At 35.5% G+C, this 18,461-nt stretch overlaps 1 protein-coding gene across 1 annotated transcript; it reads left to right on the forward strand.

Moving 5' to 3' along the window:
• Window positions 1–3,585: 3,585 nt before the first annotated feature.
• On the forward strand, window positions 3,586–18,239 carry LOC135693796 (uncharacterized). Its single transcript, XM_065212369.2, has 7 exons — window positions 3,586–3,883; window positions 4,876–5,023; window positions 6,201–6,467; window positions 9,098–9,182; window positions 13,423–13,535; window positions 14,146–14,817; window positions 15,739–18,239. The coding sequence occupies exons 1-7, from the start codon at window positions 3,709–3,711 to the stop codon at window positions 17,099–17,101; spliced, it is 2,823 nt and encodes a 940-aa protein (XP_065068441.2). The 5' UTR covers window positions 3,586–3,708; the 3' UTR covers window positions 17,102–18,239.
• Window positions 18,240–18,461: the final 222 nt, after the last annotated feature.

The raw sequence follows: 18,461 nt of genomic DNA on the forward strand, positions 1-18,461 counted from the left end.
TGTCATGTGCTCTTCTAAAGTAGGTAATAACAAAGAAGTCGAAAAAATTTGAGCGCTGAGATATAAAGGAGAGGCTGCCCTAAAACGAGTGACAAAGAAAATCCTATCGAAAAGGTGGTGATTAAAGATTTGACCCCCGTCTTTTTAAGGCATTACTTGAAGATCTTATATACACTCTTTTTTATAAGAACAATTTTATAAGAACACGAGCCTCAAAATTGGTGAAAAGTTAAGAACAAATCAAAAACAAGCTGAGGCTGAGCTTCTGCAAAATGCAATTTTGAACAATGTTTTTCCTCAAAATCGAGGATTTTTAGCGATGAGTGGGTGCTTTTCGTCGAATATTCAAACTTTTCGGCAAATGAAGGTTGTCTCACTCACTTCGTTGGCAAATGAGGCCTGAACACCTCCCTAGAGCGAAAAAGCTAGCACTCGCACTGCTTACACCCTATTAGATTGAGAACAAATTAAGAACAATCCAGCCTCAGATTTTCAAAAAAAATTAAGAACAGTCAGCCTGAACTGAAATTTACTGGTTCTTATAAAAAAAAGAGTGTAATCTGCTATCAGACTGAATTTAAAAACTTCTTAACTACAAAAGAATCAGGTTATTTCGAAGAAGAATAAGGTTAAATACAGTAAAGGCTGCAGTGCACGTGATCCAAAGCTGGCCGTGACCCCCGGTTTGGGAAAATGCCCATATTCGGTAAACGCAGCAGGTATTCGCCGTTTACTAAATATTTTCACATTACCAGAGGGTAGGGGCAGCTAAATAATTGCCACAATAAACGCCTGGTCTGATAAACTGCTCTTTATAAGAATACTTTAGAATTTCTCGAGAATTATTTTGCTTTGAGTTTTTCAAATCAAATCTCTACTGCCTTCCTTCAAAAGAAATTTCCTTCATTGCAAGGTTAGAGTCCCTTATAGAAAACTATAGCAAAATTTCGTTGAAGCAAAATGAAATTTTCATGTAGTTCCATGCATTTACAAAAAATAATCCCCTTTTGCTATCGTTTTGAAAAAATCACTTTTTCCTCAAAGATGGCGGGGAAAATTAAGGTGCCAATGTTCAAATACTACGGAGCTACCAATGAAGGAACATACCAAATTGCCGACAGGAAAATATGTGACAAATTTGTCTGTTTTGATAAAGTTGCTATTCCTCAAAGAAAATTAGAACTATATTTATAATCGTTGAGAAACTTTTGCCAATTTATATGGCCAAATATGAAAACGAAATACATTTTAGGAATCCCTTAAGACCTGACGTCATCGGCAAGCTGATAAAGATTGGCTGGTTGAAATATTGGGTGGCTTAAATCCCCACCTTTAATACACTTTGCAGCAATCAAGTGTTTTTTACACTGTTTTGAGTTCTACGTAGATAGCTGTCCACAACAATCTAATTGAACACAAATTTTCCTTTTTAAAACATTAATGAAATTTAAAAAATCTTGTAGCAAGTACTAGCCTGTAAGTCGTAACCTAATCCTTATCCTATAAACATACTTTTTGTTGGATATAACAATTGAAATAGAAAGAAACCTAAAATTTTTCTTGCAAAATTATTGTTTTTAAATTTAAACGCGGGGACTTTTTTCACGAAAATTCCTTTTCTGCTTCTTTCGGGAAATTTATTGTGAAAAGGTTTCGCTTATCTATTGCAGAAACTTTCTTCTCTTCGAAAAGTTCTTACCGTAAATATCATGTCAACCTTTATGCCCTTTTGATCAGGGGCGTGGTGAGAAATGTTATAGGCCGGGAAAATCAAATTGTTAGGGTTAGGGACACACCATTTAAATGTTGATTGTTTGTTGGAAGTGAGTGTCGCGGAGGCAGCGTGGGGCTTAACTTCATTTGTTGTTTCTCACCAATCTGATGTTTCAAATACACTAGGGTATCAAAAGTATTGCACCACTTTGAAGGAGGAGAAATGGCGCATGAATGATCGAAAGCTATTGTTATGCAAATTACTTCTGTTTTTAGAGGGCAAATGGCAATTGGTCGAAAGCCAAACAACTACCAATCAAAACTTCAATCTATTAAGAGCATTTATTTGAAAAATAACAGTAGCAAACGTCCTTTAACAGTTTCAAATTTCAATATTTTGATGGGTAGCCGCAAACTTTTGAAACCGCAAAAAGCCTCCTTGAAATGGATCCACATTTTCGGTCAACGTATTCTTGTGGAATTTCGCAATAGACCTGGAAAATTCTTACAATTAATGATTCTCTGGCTTTTGGACGACCATTTGGATCACAGTTTGTAACATTTTTCATTTGAAGTCAAACTTTTTTAGCGATGTTAAAGATTGGACTTGATTCTGGCTATGCCAAAACTTTAATTTCTTTTGTATGGAAATAAATATTTGTAAAAATGGTTTCCGTTTACTCAGGTGACTTTTTCTTTTGTATTTGTGCAAAACACTCATTATATTTCCTGTGGACGGATTTTGAGCTGCAAAACCTTGTGCATTGTTGAGTTTTATGCCTTTTACTGCCCCTTGGTGCTGTACGTAGTGAAATAAAACCGACAAATTCTTTCCTCTTTAACATCAAATTTATTTTGGTCGCCAACTTCTTGGTTTCTTTATTACTGTAAAATTCTCGAGAAATCTTTTTTGATTGACCGCAGCTGTTGTGTAGCTGCATTTAACTTGGTCAACATTTTTTTTTAAATTAAAGACCACTTCCCCGTAAATGTTTTATAGCGACTCGCCTCTCATTTGACAATTTTGTTTCCTCAGGCACGGGCTACATTTTTACAGATAAAAATGTTTTTGCGTAATTTATACATTTTTAACTAAGTTTTCTATGGCGTCAGCAAGATTTGCAAACTTTTCCCGCCGAAGTTTGCTCTAAAATTCGCTTATTTCACCCAATTAATGCATTCAAATGTTTTGCATTGTCAAAAAGTCGACAAAAAGTGCCGCCATTTTGAGCAGGGTGGTGCAATACTTTTGATACCCTAGTGTAATTAAAACTTACAAGAAAGAAAAATCCAAGAAGCTCACATGAAAAGTTTCAAAGACCTGCCGGGAAATTACCGAGTCCCGGTGGGCCATCACGCCCTTGCTTTTGATGCAACCTTAAGTTTTAAGAACTGAAGAGTGCGATTTACCAATTGTAAAAAATTTCCAAAAGGACACTCACTGAAGTAAGGAGATGCGTGAAACTGAAAAGGGATGTTTACAATTATGGATAACTAAGTGGCTTATTGAATCAAGAATCTCTGAATTTGGGTCGAAGTATAAGTCAAGAAAAGAGGTTTAAATCACGGCCACTTATCAATGATGCAATATCAAACGAAATGATTCATCAAAAAAGAAATATTAGACAGAGACAAACAAATATTGCACCATCATGTGTTTCGGATAAAAAATGATCTTCCAAATTAAGAAAATTATTAAGACTAAGATACGATGATGAGATGAGATGCCAAATTAACACCACAAGATAAAAAATGTAGTTGTAGATATTCAGTGTTGAAATAAGAGCAATATTAAGAAATCCAAAATTTTCTCGTTCTCCTCGTACAATCTTTGCTTGTGCTAGCCTCTATTTCGTCTGGTTTCCATGGAATCAGATCAAACCAACAACCACAACACAAACAAGGAAATCAAAATGAACAATCCGCTTGGTTACTTGTCTTTTCAAGATCGCTGAATGTGCCATAAAAATAAATTAATATAGATGTTAACGAATTATGACAGAAATAAAGAGCTGCGGGCCGCTTTGCCAGCATCCTAGTTGCTGGAATGATGAAAAAGATCGGATGATCGAAGCACTCAAAAGATTATATGAAGGTGAAATAAAGACGACAGGCACGCAAGACGACTTCGAAGCAACGGTCAAAACATTGAATGCTGGAATTGTGCAAGGTATAATCTATAGTAACGGCAAGTCTTCGTTAGATTTAACATCAGTCACCTAGACTAGAGGATTTGTTCTATATGATCATCAAGATCAACTGAATATTTGTTTGTTGACAATGAGTAATGATATGGCACGTGCTTCAATAATGGAGATCATTGAAATTCTAATTTCAGATATATTATCAGCATTTGATTATGTATTCTGTGACGTGGTTGCTACCAACAGAGATTGAACATATACTAATCAAAGAAGCATATATGCAATAATGATTATTAGAATTATCATATAAATAAATAAATGAAAGCAAAACTAAAATTACAGAATGTGCGGGCAGAGAGTTAAATAAGAAAATTGAGATAAATGCAGAAATATTGGTACCAAACGAGGAAATTTGTCAGACACTTGCAAAATATGGCCTGTGCACTCAAATTATCTATCTGCACCCTTTTGCATATTGGCTGCAATAATCATCCTAGTTAATAATATTTTGCATTATTACCACTATAAATTTTCTAAAGGTATATGATTTCAGGCCCAGTCTTGGATTGGTAGCATCATGAGCAGTAACCTTGAATTTCTCAGACTTGCCAGTTTCAATTTTGCAGCAAATGTAAAATGTGCATATGAGAACAAAAATTGTAATATATTTTTTAATGCTGAAAGCTTACAAAAACATTCACAGAAAACAGGGACACTTGGTCTTAGGTTGTTGCTTCCATTTACTTTCCAACACTAAAAACATATCAAAATGGTCTTGCTGAACTATAAGTAATTCATTAAAAATTTGTGCATTTCATAGCATATATTTTCCAATATACTTTCCACACAAATTTTTGGAAATGGGGATAAACAGATGGAAAAATTTTCTTTCTTGATGGATGAATTACCAAATTTAATTTATAAATAGATCAGTTAAACTCAGTGGACCCAAAATTAATTAAAAAGTTTTCAATAAAAATGGTATTTTGGAACTGCACATCTGTTTTTCTTTTTGTAGAGCCGTTACCAACTTTGAAAATAGTTAATGTTTTTGAGAATGATGAAGATGACCAATATGATGTTAATTTGGATAGATCATCATACTACCTCCATTTGCTTAGTTCTACTAAAGAAAACCAATTTCCCATCTCATCGGCAGGAACTCGGTATGTATCATTCTATAATAAACTTCTTATTTCTCAATTATTATAGTGGTGTGAGATATCCACTTCCAACAATGAAATATAAAATAGCAAGGACAGGGTTAGAGGCACTATGTCCTGACAGTCAACCCTGCAGAACAAACAATAGTCTCCACAAGCCTTTTTAATTTGACATTTAGCCTTAAGGCCTGACCAAACGAATGAAACATCTATAAAACATCACCAAACATTGTTTTACCAACATTGTTGGGTGATGTTTTCTGACCTGGCCTAAAGAAATAAAGACAATCGTCAAAGCATCTGTAGTGCTCAAGCGTAGCACTAAAAATCTGTAGTACTAAATTTTAACCTACAATTGAACACAAAGTCGTTGATCAAGCATGAGCACAAAAGGAGAGGTTTTAACCTAAAAAACATCGTAAAGCTTTGTGGCCAAACAAATAAAACACGTTTTATCAAACATTGTTGCATGATGTTTTATGCCAACATTTTTTTTGTTTTGCCAGGGCTTTGCATTGCCAATTGGATATGTAACAATAGGTTTATTGTATAATCAAACCAATGGGAAATTTAAATCACCAGGGAAATAAATGATGACTAGTGGTGTAACAGCAGCAGCTGGGGCCCTAATAGTTTTTCAGTTTGGGACTCTAGATTATAAGCATTTGTAAAACATTATAGAAAAAACATGAAATGCTCATCAAAAGAATTTCCATTTGTTAAGACTAAGAGATCATGCAGGCTTGGCCCCCTTGAATTCATTTATCACAGCTTCACAATAAAATAACATCAAAAACATTGTTGCTGGGGCCTTTTTTTAACTAAAGGTAACTTTGGTTCTTTATGTCACTGCTAATGACTCTTAATATTGGATGAAATAGTAACAAAATCTTAATTTCTACTGCTTGCTCTAGACAATGTAATTATAATAATATGTTTTCCTTGTTTTTTTCTGGCTATATTCTGTGAAGTCAACTTTTGAAGTCCATGTGTATTGTGTGGAATCCCTCTTTTACAGCCCTGTGCCATTTGTCACATTACAAAAAACTGATCATATTTGTGTAGGGTGCCTGTTGCTTCCTAAAGTTTATGATGCAGATTTGTGTTAAATCAAAATATTATCTTGACATTTTGCAGATATCATTGATTGCAAGAATGATACAAATTATCTATGTTCTAGGTCATCACGGCTACCAAAAGCTCCATGTGCTACCCCATCTCCTTCATATGCTTCCCAGTACTTCAATAGACAAAGAAAAAAGGTTGGAAAGACTATCACTGATGATAAAACCATTGTAAAAACAGATGAAAATGTCAAGGCTGCAAATGTACAATTACAGGATGTTGACCACAGAGAAGAGAAATATTCACAAACATTTGTGCCTTATCTGGTTTGGGTACCTTCAAAGAGGGGTAAAAATAAAATTGAAGATTCAGCAAGTATCAGGTATGCTTTATAAAGATTTGTATGATATCTATATGATCGTATGATATGATACCCTATGCATGATTTAATCTCTTGCACAATTATCTATTGTGTGTTGGTCTTACCATCAGTTTGATCAAGGGGGTTCGATGACTGAGGTAATTATCATGTTTTTAGAACCTTCTTTGAAGGGAAGACTGCTATTCATGATATTTACCAAATTAAATCCAAATTATAGGTTTGAGTATGTGGCATTGTTATGAAATGCTTTATATGACTTTGTGTGTGAAGATGTATCTATTTCTAGAAGGCACTGATGGTAGGCAACTCTTCGCACCACAACCACCACTGATTTTTGATGATGTCATTATTAATTTTTTGATGATGTCATGAACTAATAATAGGTTATGCAGTACAGTTAGGTCATTGAGTTAGTTAGTCAGTTAGTTAGGACACTGCTCGATAAGCATAGCCTCTCAGTGTCCTAAAAACTACCTTCGGATGCTAGGTAGCAACAAATACAAATACAAATTGATGCATCTGCACAAAGCTACTAGTACTAACAGATAAGACATAATGCAATAAGGCCCACAAAATTATCACAGACAGAAAACGAAAGTGACCAAACGTATAAGAGGTTTGCTAATGCTGTTACAATTTCCCCTCGTTTTAGGGTTTATATAGAAAAGTCCTTTACGTTCTTTAGACATTCTCGATAAAATAGAAACTAAAATTCTAAAGCGCTTCAATCCTTGAAAAACTATATTCTGAAATCCTTGTCGGGGATTTTGCAGATTTTCCGCCAAGGATAACGGGCTTACTCTGAAATTTTTGAATACTGGTTTTTTGTTTCTAGATATTTGCTTACAACTAATTAGTTTTTACACGCCGAGCTTCCTCGCCTGACACAATTAAGAATGTGATGCGTAAGAAAAGCCATAGCTTTTTCAAACGCATTTACAAAATGGGGTGTTTTCTCAAATCCTTAAGGGTGTGATCTTTCTTTTTCTTGAAGCTCCTTCTAATTTGATCGTTCGCAAGAGCAAATACAGCTATGATCTTGCGTAACTCTATTCCAATTTATATTTTTTGGTTATTTAAATTTTTGGCTTCAATAGGAACAATTTTAAAATTATTTTACGAAAATTTATACTGACCATATTTTGGTCAGAATCTTGTCCTTATTTATATCTCCGTCATTTGCATCCTACATTGTTTTTGTTACCATAGTAAGGTAACCAACAACACACTCATAGTGTCCCTTCGTTTTTTATGTATACACCCTGTATTGTAATTTAGTCAGTAAATTCATCAAGACGCAACGGTCACGTAACATCGTGTCTTGCTGGTTCCGTGTTTCCTGCACGTTAAGAAGATCATAAAGAACGGCTACATCTACAAAAGAACTTATATTTAAACCAATCAAACAGCAACAAGCGTTCCTATAAACTTTAGTCATACTAAGGAACCCCTTTCAAATATTATGTGTTGAATTTTTTGTGACACACCATTGTCACACATATAAAACAATAATTTTGGGTGACAATTTTCTTTTGTTTGTAGTACCCTCATTCTTTAATTTCAATCTTTAAATAAGCTTCCCTCTCGAATAAGTTTCCCTCTCGAATAAGCTTCCCTCTCGAATAAGCTTCCCTCTCGAATAAGCTTCCCTCTCGAATTAGCTTCCCTCTCGAATAAGCTTCCCTCTCGAATTAGCTTCCCTCTCGAATAAGCTTCCCTCTCGAATAAGCTTCCCTCTCGAATAAGCTTCCCTCTCGAATAAGCTTCCCTCTCGAATAAGCTTCCCTCTCGAATAAGCTTCCCTCTCGAATTAGCTTCCCTCTTGAATAAGCTTCCCTCTCGAATAAGCTTCCCTCTCGAATAAGCTTCCCTCTCGAATAAGCTTCCCTCTCGAATAAGCTTCCCTCTCGAATAAGCTTCCTTTTCGAATAAGCTTCCCTCTCGAATTAGCTGCCCTCTCGAATAAGCTTTCCTCTCGAATAAGCATCACTATCCAACATCGAATTTCAAATAAACCCAAAATTATTATGGTAATTTCAATGCAAGCCCAGCGTATGTTAATAGGAGACTGATTTTAAATTCAATTCTCTTATAGCTTTATTTCCATCACTAAAAATGATACCTTGTTTAGCCAAATGTTAGTATCGTTAGAGAAACAATTTGCCTGTAAGAATTTGCCTGCTGCCCATATACCACTTGTCTCAGCCCCTATAATTTATGAACAGATAACGGTCAAAAATTGTGTTTTAGAAAAAGCCACGAAGAAAAACCTGCCTACCGTAGTACCCGCAGTCAATTGTCATCGGGTCAATTTTTATTCTTACTAATCAAAGTGCTCTATTTCAGCGATAGAAACTTGGTTACTGAATTACGTAACCTTTAATCTACAGAGAAGCAAGGATAAATTTGTTAATTCTTTCATTGGATTTTCTTCAGGAACATACACCAATGAATAATCCTGGTTGTTGTTAACTGTGCTAGTTTTCTTATCTGGTTTTGCAAGAGTATTTCGGCATCTATTGTTGTCTACGCAAGAAAAAAGCGTTTTAATTAGATACAAGCCTTTTGTATTTTTGCGATGCTTTGCCTGGGAGATAACAACAGTGAATATGTTATTCGCTCTTTTACAGGTCAACTGAAGTTCCAAAAGTTGCAATGAAAAACATCACTGGAAGCAATCCCGATTTTGGATTTCTCTCAACTCCCTTCAACAAGGTTAGTACAGCTCCTCTTTTTGCTTAACTTTCTTTTGATTTATGGTTTGGGAATCCTATTCATTTTTCAAATGCTAACGGAGCAGGTTGACCGGTTCTGTCCGTTTGTGTTCCTATAAAAGGTTGCCCGGTTCACTGCTATCTTCGAGATAGTTTGAGAGTCAGGTTTTAGTTCTTATTCAGACACGAATGATTTATTATTATTCATGGTATAAAAGCTTTCTTAGTTGAAGGCCATTGCAAGCCACTCACTTTTTAGTTATTCACTTAAGTCAGTTAGTTATTTAGCTATTCAGCTACTAAGTTTTTTAGTTAGTTAGTTCGTTAGTTAGTTAGTTCGTAAGTCAGTCATTTAGTTATTTAGTTAGTTAGTTCGTTAATTAGTTAGTTCGTAAGTCAGTTACTTAGTTATTTAGTTAGTTCGTTAGTTAGTTGGTTAGTTAGTTAGTTAGTTAGTTTGTTAATTCATTAGTTAGTCTGTTAGGTAGTTAGTTAGTTAGTTCGTTAGTTAGCTAGTTATTTAGTTATTTAGTTAGTTAGTTGGTTAGTTAGTTGGTTAGTTAGTTAGTTTGTTACTTAGTGAAAAAATTAGTTATTCAATTAATTAGGTAGTTCCTTGGTTTTTTAGTGGCTTTGACAAAATAAACATTGTCCGACAAACTTAAGCTTTGCGTCACTTACGTATAAAGCATCAGAAAAATGATTTGTTCAATTCTTCCCCCAAAAATGTCTAAGTTTATTAGCTAGTTAGTTAGTTAATCAGTGAACTATTTCGTCTTGATTAATTAGTTAGTAAGTTAGTTATCTAGTTGTCTATTTACATATCCCAAATAAGCAATATAAGATTCGAGTTAAACAAATGATGTATACAATTTAAATAGAAAAATGTACAATAATAAGCTGAAAAAGTGATTTATCGGTGATTTTTAAAGAAGCCAAATAAGTATTTTCTGTATTGTGAATAATGCGACATCTTATCTGAAGAAACATCTAAAGCTAAGCAATAAGGATGACCTTTTTTCGTGGGTGTGATCGCTGTTTGTCAGGAATAGAGCTACCTAATTATTTAAGGTTTTTTTCCTTATAAAGTTTTTTTTCTATATTTGTGCTATTTTTAGATTTACATCTACTTTTCCCTGGAAAATTTTTAGAAAATACTTGTTTAAAAACCTATTATTTTTGTCTATTTTTTATCGTTGAAAACTGTCTTTAATTAGATGTGTCTGCAAGAAAGCTTCTTGAAGTCTATCCGCATTGCACCCAGGTGCCAAGAAAATATCATTTTCTAGAATTGCAACAACCGCATTGCATTTTTAAAAGCAGATGTTACTTTTGCTGTAGAGAAGTGATGCATCCGGGAAATTTAATTCAATTTAAAGATAAGATACTTTGTCGGTGGTTTATGAGCCGCACAGTTTTTAAGAGCAGAACACGAACTATTTCGTCGAATTTATCAGTAATTGCTTCAACCTATTTTGCGTCATAAGATTTTGTTTTGTTCAAAAGAAAAGTTTCTCTTGCTGTCGACCTTAAGTTCTTTAGAAACCATCAACAATGGCAGCCTTTTTTATTTCTAATCCTGAAGAGAGGCTTTCAAGATCACATTTTCAACCTTTTGCTATTTGTGTTTCAATGTGTTAAGTCTTTGGTCACAGGTATGGATTTTACAATAGAAAGAGACTCCAATAAAACTGTTAGACTCTATCAAAATTATGTGTGTTTACAAATTGCTCAAAGTCATAATCGTGAAATGACGTCAGGGCATTAATATGTTAATGTCAATGTATCCTTGCATTGATGGAGCCAAACCGAACCTTTATAAAGCATTCATTCGTCAAAACCTGCAAGCATATATCGTTTTGAAAGAATCCTGCATACAGAATCAGCTAAATCTGTTTGGATCGACTTTCTCGCCTTCTTGACAATAAATGTAGCATAAATTGAAATCTTGTTTCATCCGTAACTGGATTCATAGCAGTGTAGACATTAATAACGAGAAGCTGGTCAAGATGTCAATGGTTGAAGCAGATTTAAACAGTCTAGAAATTCGCTGCTGCAATCCGAATTAATGATGAGCCAATCTCACTGATCGATTAATTATATACATGCAATCCATGATGAAACGACATAACATCATAAATGGAAACAGCAAATCATCATGTAAGTTGTATGCTAGCACATGAACAGCAATATTAAATGATTGCTGTATGCTGAGAGCGAAATAGGTCGCTTCATTCTTCACTTCATTCCAGTTATTTTTTAAGAACAATTCAGTTGCCGATGCATGCGAAGGCGATAAGGTTATTGTAATAGCTGCTGTAAATTTTCGCAAAATTGTACAATAGAAAATCATGCTGCAATCTCTTTGAAACCATCCTCGTACCAGATAATGAAAAATGTACATAGCTTTTCATGTTTTAAAGTACAATTTAAACATTTCGAAATTTTGAGACGTTCTTGTGGTCCTCTGGTGATGACACAGCATAAACAGAGTGGGGATGCTTGCAGGTCGTTTCTGCTAATGTAAGGTAAAGTAAAATTGCGAACTAACCTGTTTTGGTAAAGCTACAATAAGCAAGAAAGGCAAAACGACCGAGGGGCGATTCACTCCTGCAAATAGCGTACAAGATTTTGCCTAAAACAAAAGGATTTCTGAAGATTTTCAGATAAAACAATAGGATTTTCACAAAAGGTGTACGAGATTTTCTTAGAGTGATTTGCCCCTCGAAAATGACTATTTCTAGGAAGAGCAAATTCAGCTATTTCCATGAACGGCAAGAGGAACATGCGAAATTTATGGCTTATTCCGGATTATCATCTTTATGTGCACATAATTTCATAGAAAACAGTTGATGTAACGTGAATGTTACGTGTTTTTTCCTTTGCGTCAAACAAATATTGTTTTAAATGTTTCCTGTTTCCGATCCCATCCTTGTGTTCAAACTATTTTGTACAGGGTATATTAAGGTTACGGTAAATATTTTCTGGATGAAATCATCCATTTTTCGATTTTTTCACATTCAAGCTTTCAAGCACACAATGATACCAAATTTTAAACTAACAAAAATTTTGAAAATGGGAAAAATCCCATAAACAAAGGATTCGATAATTCCTTTATCAGAACTTTTAGTTGAGACCTGAAAATCTGTTGACCTGTTAAGCCGATTATCGTTGGTTTGCGGTTGTGGTCGCATGTCTCTTTTACAATAGAGCATGGCACATCCATGTACCCAATGTACGGCCGTGTTTATTTGAACAGGCTTATTGATCTTAAAGCTTCTAATGACTTGACCCGGATTACACTGTGGTTTACGAGTGTACCGTGCATGTGCGATCAGTAAAGTACCGTTTTCTCCGGACTTACAATTCGTCGACATACAGGTACGAAAAAGTTATTTTGTACCCAAGGAACCAATCGAATGGCTCAAAACTTTGCACACGGCCAGAACAGGGGTCTGGTAAGCAAAGTATGTCTCTAAACTTTTGTATTTGCTCTGGTCCGTCTTTTATAGCCAAATACAGCTATCAGAGGAAAGAAAAATTGTTTGCCAATTTTTGACAGGGTAAAGTTTCAAGGGGAGGAGGAATTTAAAAGATCTGAGACACACTTTGGATCTGCGCTTTCTTCCGATATAAGTCAGATTTTTTTATCTTAAACGCAAGGGTACAAAAAAGCTTTTGAAGGTAGTACACTCATTTAAGTAATAAAATTGCCTGGAAAGTATCATTTTACAATATTTGCCAATTATTTTGATATGGTTGAAATCGCCACATTCTTATGCATCGAATGATGATCTGATTCCGTTAATATTTTTGAACTAAATGAACTATAGAGAGAAAACTAAATATCGTGTCAAAAACGTTTACCGTAACCTTAAAAGCGCCTATATCCAACTTTTTTCACTAAGATATTCTTTTTGCTGCAGAATAATGAATTATAAAAATTATCATTAAATTTCGCAGCTATATAGTTTGTACCGATAGATGTTCAATTTGTCGACCTACTTCAACTTTTTTTGTAGTGTTTTCTTTACTTTGATCTTTGATCAGGTATAATATGCCACAAATAGGCCACAAATGTTTTAGGCTAGTTTTTTTAAAAATGTAGGTAGCTTATGTTTTAAAAATTAATGTTATAAGAATTTTGTATCTCCCCAGACTCACTGCTATATGTTATTTATGAGAAATAAAGATAAACGGAAATCGACTTTGTTTTGTATCGCCTTTTTCTCTGATTCTAGGAAACTGCCTTAAAATGCTACTCTCGTGCAACACATACAGTTAGGTCATCACCGAACAGGCTTCAGCCGAGACGGCTTCCTCCAATTTCAAGAGATGCATCAGACAGATCAAGGTATGTAAACAAGATACACCTATGCTATTAACTGGTCGTTGATGCCCAGGGAAATTTATTTGTATTTTATGTAGCTCAGAATGGCTTTGTTGTTTTGAATTCAATACGGTGGCTCCCAGAGCTGTTCAAGTAAAGTAACAACTTTTATGTACAGCATCATCTGTAAAATACTCGTGAAAATAGGCCTGATAACCGCTCACCCCATGTTTTCAAACTAGTCACAAAACAAAGTGCCAATCGCGGTAATTTGTTTATTTTTATGTATTGTCTAGGCAATAGGTTATAAGATACACTAAAGGTGTAAAAAGGTACAGCCAAGGTCAATAAGCCATTTTTGTCAACGTTTCTCTACCTGATATTTGCATTCTTGTCTTGAAAAGGAAAGGACTGATCGCCTCCCATTTGACCATTAGGGGATATCGATACCAAAATCTTCTGTAATTTGCTGTAAGGGCAGTCTTTCCCTCATTACATTTCTTCTTTGTTTCATTTGTTTCAAATGATGTGTGAGATTGCCATTTTCTTTGAAAACTGAAGATTCAAGTCGGTATGTTTCACTTTCGGGAGGTTCCTCTTTGATTCATTATTGACAAAATCATTTCTGTCTTAGGTCACCAAGACACCAGCCTACCGGGTTGGAGGGTCCAGATATACGTCTGACAGGGGATGGGCTATTGAAATCCGAGAAAAGAATCTTGTCTTTGAATACACCGCAGAACACCCGCGCGTCTATATTCACAAATGGAAAACTTGAAGAGTGGAATTCGCGGGAATCCGCGAGGCACTCGGAAAGTGAAGAACGACACAGCCTTTGTATTGTTGACGATGACACTATGATCATTCACCACGGAATGGAGGCAGACAGTTTTAAAAGGGATTTGTATCAAACTAATGGTAAATTATTTGCGACAAATGTCCCATCAAGGGTCATGCGGGGCATTAAAGATGTCAAGGAGTTCAGGGCTGAACTACCGTTGCCGAGGGTAACTGTACCGAGAGCGAAACTGTCGAAACTCCCAATCGATAATCATTGTAGAAATTCGGTACCGAGTCACAATTTGCCTGATATCGAGATGCAGCCAATTTACGGGTCAGACAGGACCATTTCAGACGTCACTTCCATTGAAAACAGCGTTTCCAGAACGGAAGCAAAAACTTTACCGGACGCAGCTAGTGACGAGGTGCAGTTATCGGAAGAACAATATCAAAAGCTTTTTGAAACTGTCGTGACTGACAAGCGAAAAGGACTGGAGTCTTCAGAAGAGGAGATATATTCTCATTGGTATGATTATAACCTTAATTTTTAGATCACATGGGTATCAAAATCAATCACATAGCATAATAAGGGTGAAAAAATAAAGCATGGTGCAAGTGATGGTACAGACAATTCGTGACACAAATAGTTGGAAAGCCACAATTATTAAGTTCAAAAAGCCTCATCCAAATGCTGCTAAATTGCCTCATCCACCCCCCCCCCCTTAGAATGTTGAATCTTCCATCTTGTGTTTAATGCAAGTAAGATTCTCACCAGCACCCATACAATTTTAAATTTGGCAACATTAACGGGGGAAGGGAAAAAACGTTGTTAAAAAGTGAAAATTTGTTATTCTGAGCGATGTTTTTCAGTTTCAAAATTGACTCCAGTTTTCGATTAGAGTCTCTCGAGCAGTCCTGTTACCTGGCATTTCAATCTTTGCTTTTTTGGGAACGGACATATTTGCTTATCATGTGGGCAACAAATTATTGTACCATGAGTATTTGGCCCAGCGGCCTTCTGGTTGACGCCCCTACTTAAGGACAATAAAATTTAGCAACTTGGTCCTTGCGATACTTGTCAATTGCTTCCACAAGAGAAAAACAAACTCTGATTGGCTTTAGTAATGACATTATTTTTAAGTTATTCTTGAAAAGAAGCTTGTTGGAATGTGAAGTATGTAAGATAGCTGCAGCAACAATGTGCTAATCCAACATTTAAAACATGCCGAAAAAATCTCGAGTTCTTTCTTTGAGATTTTTTCTCAGGATGTTGTGGAAAATTCCAGAAGGTTTTTTACCATGTTGTTTATTGCTTGCATACAGCCTGATAAATATTTCTTATATGCGTATATTAATGAATTTATATAATGTTTTTTCATTATTAACAACACTTGAAAATGTCTCAATGTCGTCAGGCGATCGTAAAGAATCTGTTTTTTTCTTTTAGGGAAGAGGAAACGTTGCAGGCACCTGCACCAACGCCTTCGAGTCCACAAAAGAGAATGGAACCATGTCGGCTCGATGATTCGGATATTATTGAAGCAATCAAAGAAGAGCAGTTGATTGAAAGCATACAAGATTCCGTGAGAGGTACTAATTTCAACGAAGATAGTAGGCCACCACTTGATGATGCTCCCACGCACGATGACGCAACTCGGGTCTCGCCTGTCTTAAGTAAAACGAGCTCTGGAGATTTTCCTAGTGACAAAGATATAATGAGAAAAACATACGAACAGTATCGTTCCTTCACGCCTTTCAAAACCCCTGGTGTGAGCTTAATCGATGCAAGGTTGGAAAGTATAAGAGAGGCAAGCAGGGAGCATACCTATCTATCTGAAAGGGAACGGAGCATTGTATTGTCTAGAGCATATACTGTATCAATGAATTCACGGACAATTCCAAATCATCTTAAGAAGATGGCGCGCGGAAGGGACGGCAGGAGACTGGACGGAAAGGCAAAAACCTCAAACAACGTGCCTTTGCCGATGAGATCATTTATAAAGCAGCGAAGGTCGTACGTAGAAAATGTATCAGACCTAAATTTTAAAAAATTGAAACGAAGTCAACGGAGAATGAAATCTGAATATCTCTCTTTGACACACGATCATTTGGATGCGCCCTTTTTGGTGAAAAAACTTTCTTTGCAAGACCCAGCGACCAGAATACACCACGAAAGCATACCCGGGTATGAAGTTTATGAAGCCCTATTTAGGTCTGATAGTCGCCATAAAGACGAGGGCGAACCACTTCCGTTTGTTATACAAGTACCGAACCCAACACCGGACAAAGAAAGCATTAAGTCAAAATCCCTTGTTTCTTTACATGGTATTGGGGCAGATGATGTTGTTGAGAGCAATGAAAAGCATACCAGCATTTGTGATGCCAAGGCAGTCAGTAAGGATTCAATGCAAAGCCCAGAAGATCGCGCAGTCGATGTGAGTAGCAGTTTGAGTGCAGAATCTCCCGTGAAGTCAACAAAATCAGGTCCGATTGACGCTATATCGAATCTAGATTTGCCAAATGATGAGAGTCATGTGCTTGAAGAAATAGAGACGGAGAAAGATGACGTGGAACAGCACAGTTCAGAACATATTATGTCGAGTAGCGACTTGGAACGAAAGCCTGGTATGATGTCAGAGACCAAGACGAGCCAAGTTTCGTCAGAAAGTGACTCAGAACACAGTTTTCTTGGTTGCATAAATCTCCTATCGGACATAAAATCTGAAATGGATTTCTCCTTGAATTTTGATGATCAAAAAAGCCATTCAACTGTAGGCCATGAATCGAAACTGGATGAACCGTTTTCTTAAAGTTTCAACGAAAGTACTTTTCGTGAATTCTAATGATAACAAAACTGGAAATCTCTACTTTGATAATTCTGTTTTAATGATAAATATGGTATGATTGTTTGTATATAAATTTATGAATTTTAACAATTTAAGACAATCTCACCTAAAAATCTAGTCTCACCAACCTATTGATAAAATTTCTTTCACAGTAATGAATTTTCTGGTCTGTCAGAGCTCTAAAGATGATAAATCAAGAACAGTTTTGAAAGAAAAGTTCCTTGAAAGGTGAGGCTGAATAGAACACCTTTAGTGCTATATCTACACATAGCTTATCTTTATCATTTAATATGGCTACTACACAATATCCTATATGTCTTTGATCTCACAAACAGTAGATAACACACGCCGGCATTTTGCAAAAAGTTCGAATTCTGTCCTGTTTGAATAATGGATTGCAGTGGTGGAAAACGGTTAGCATATTGTTTTCAAAGAGTTGATGTGGTAAGCTACTTCAGCCTACATTTGTCAGTCAGTTTATTAAGAGTTTTTACAATGTTCGATTGTTCAGAAGGCTTCAGAAAACCAAATAAATTTGCTTGTTATTTTTAACTAGTTTCTTATCCAGCAGAAACTTTTTGTATCCAATCAAAATTTTGTAATTACTTCTGAACTTTTATAAACCATTTATGTTAGCAAGCTAGTTCATAAATGGAAATCGGGTTGGTTTTAGAATTATACAGTCAGCAACTTTTGATATGTTACAGAAAAGGGTTTTGCTTTTAGCGTCAAAATTTAGAGTCAAAATCTTTTTATTCTCATCTTCGTTACAATTACAAAAAGTCGGCTTAAAATAACCTTCAATTTTCCTGTTGCATTGCATTACATTTAACTGCTCTGTTCTAATATCATTTAAATCTAATATGATTTACAATTGGAGTAGAAAGAGAACTAATCTTAAATATTGGCCTTTCTTTCTTTTCACATTCGTTTCCCTCTCCTCTAGCTACTACGAAATAAGGGGCTATTACGAAATTCCTTGCATTTTTAGAAAAATTCGAGAATTTCGATATTATAGAAAAATTCATCTGATCACTGAATTTTATAGCTAAATTGAAGGAAAATATAAATATTTTTCAGTTTTAGCACATAATTTTCCTTTCTAGCATTTTCCAAATTTCTTCCGATCGAGTTTATATCAAACAAATCTGCACCTATTATATAACTGAGAATCCTGGTTACTTTCAACTGTCCCTTTGTTTTCAAGGAAAAAATGTTTCCTCGCATAAGGAAAGTCTCAATTCCCTCCGGTCTGTCCGTTCATCACGAAATTGGCCAAAAAAGTTTCATCCAGCACATGAAAAAAATATATCTTAACTCTTGC

The sequence above is a fragment of the Rhopilema esculentum genome, chromosome 11, assembly GCF_057945365.1.
Source record: "Rhopilema esculentum isolate cy_ngs chromosome 11, ASM5794536v1, whole genome shotgun sequence".
NCBI classification, from domain to species: domain Eukaryota; kingdom Metazoa; phylum Cnidaria; class Scyphozoa; order Rhizostomeae; family Rhizostomatidae; genus Rhopilema; species Rhopilema esculentum.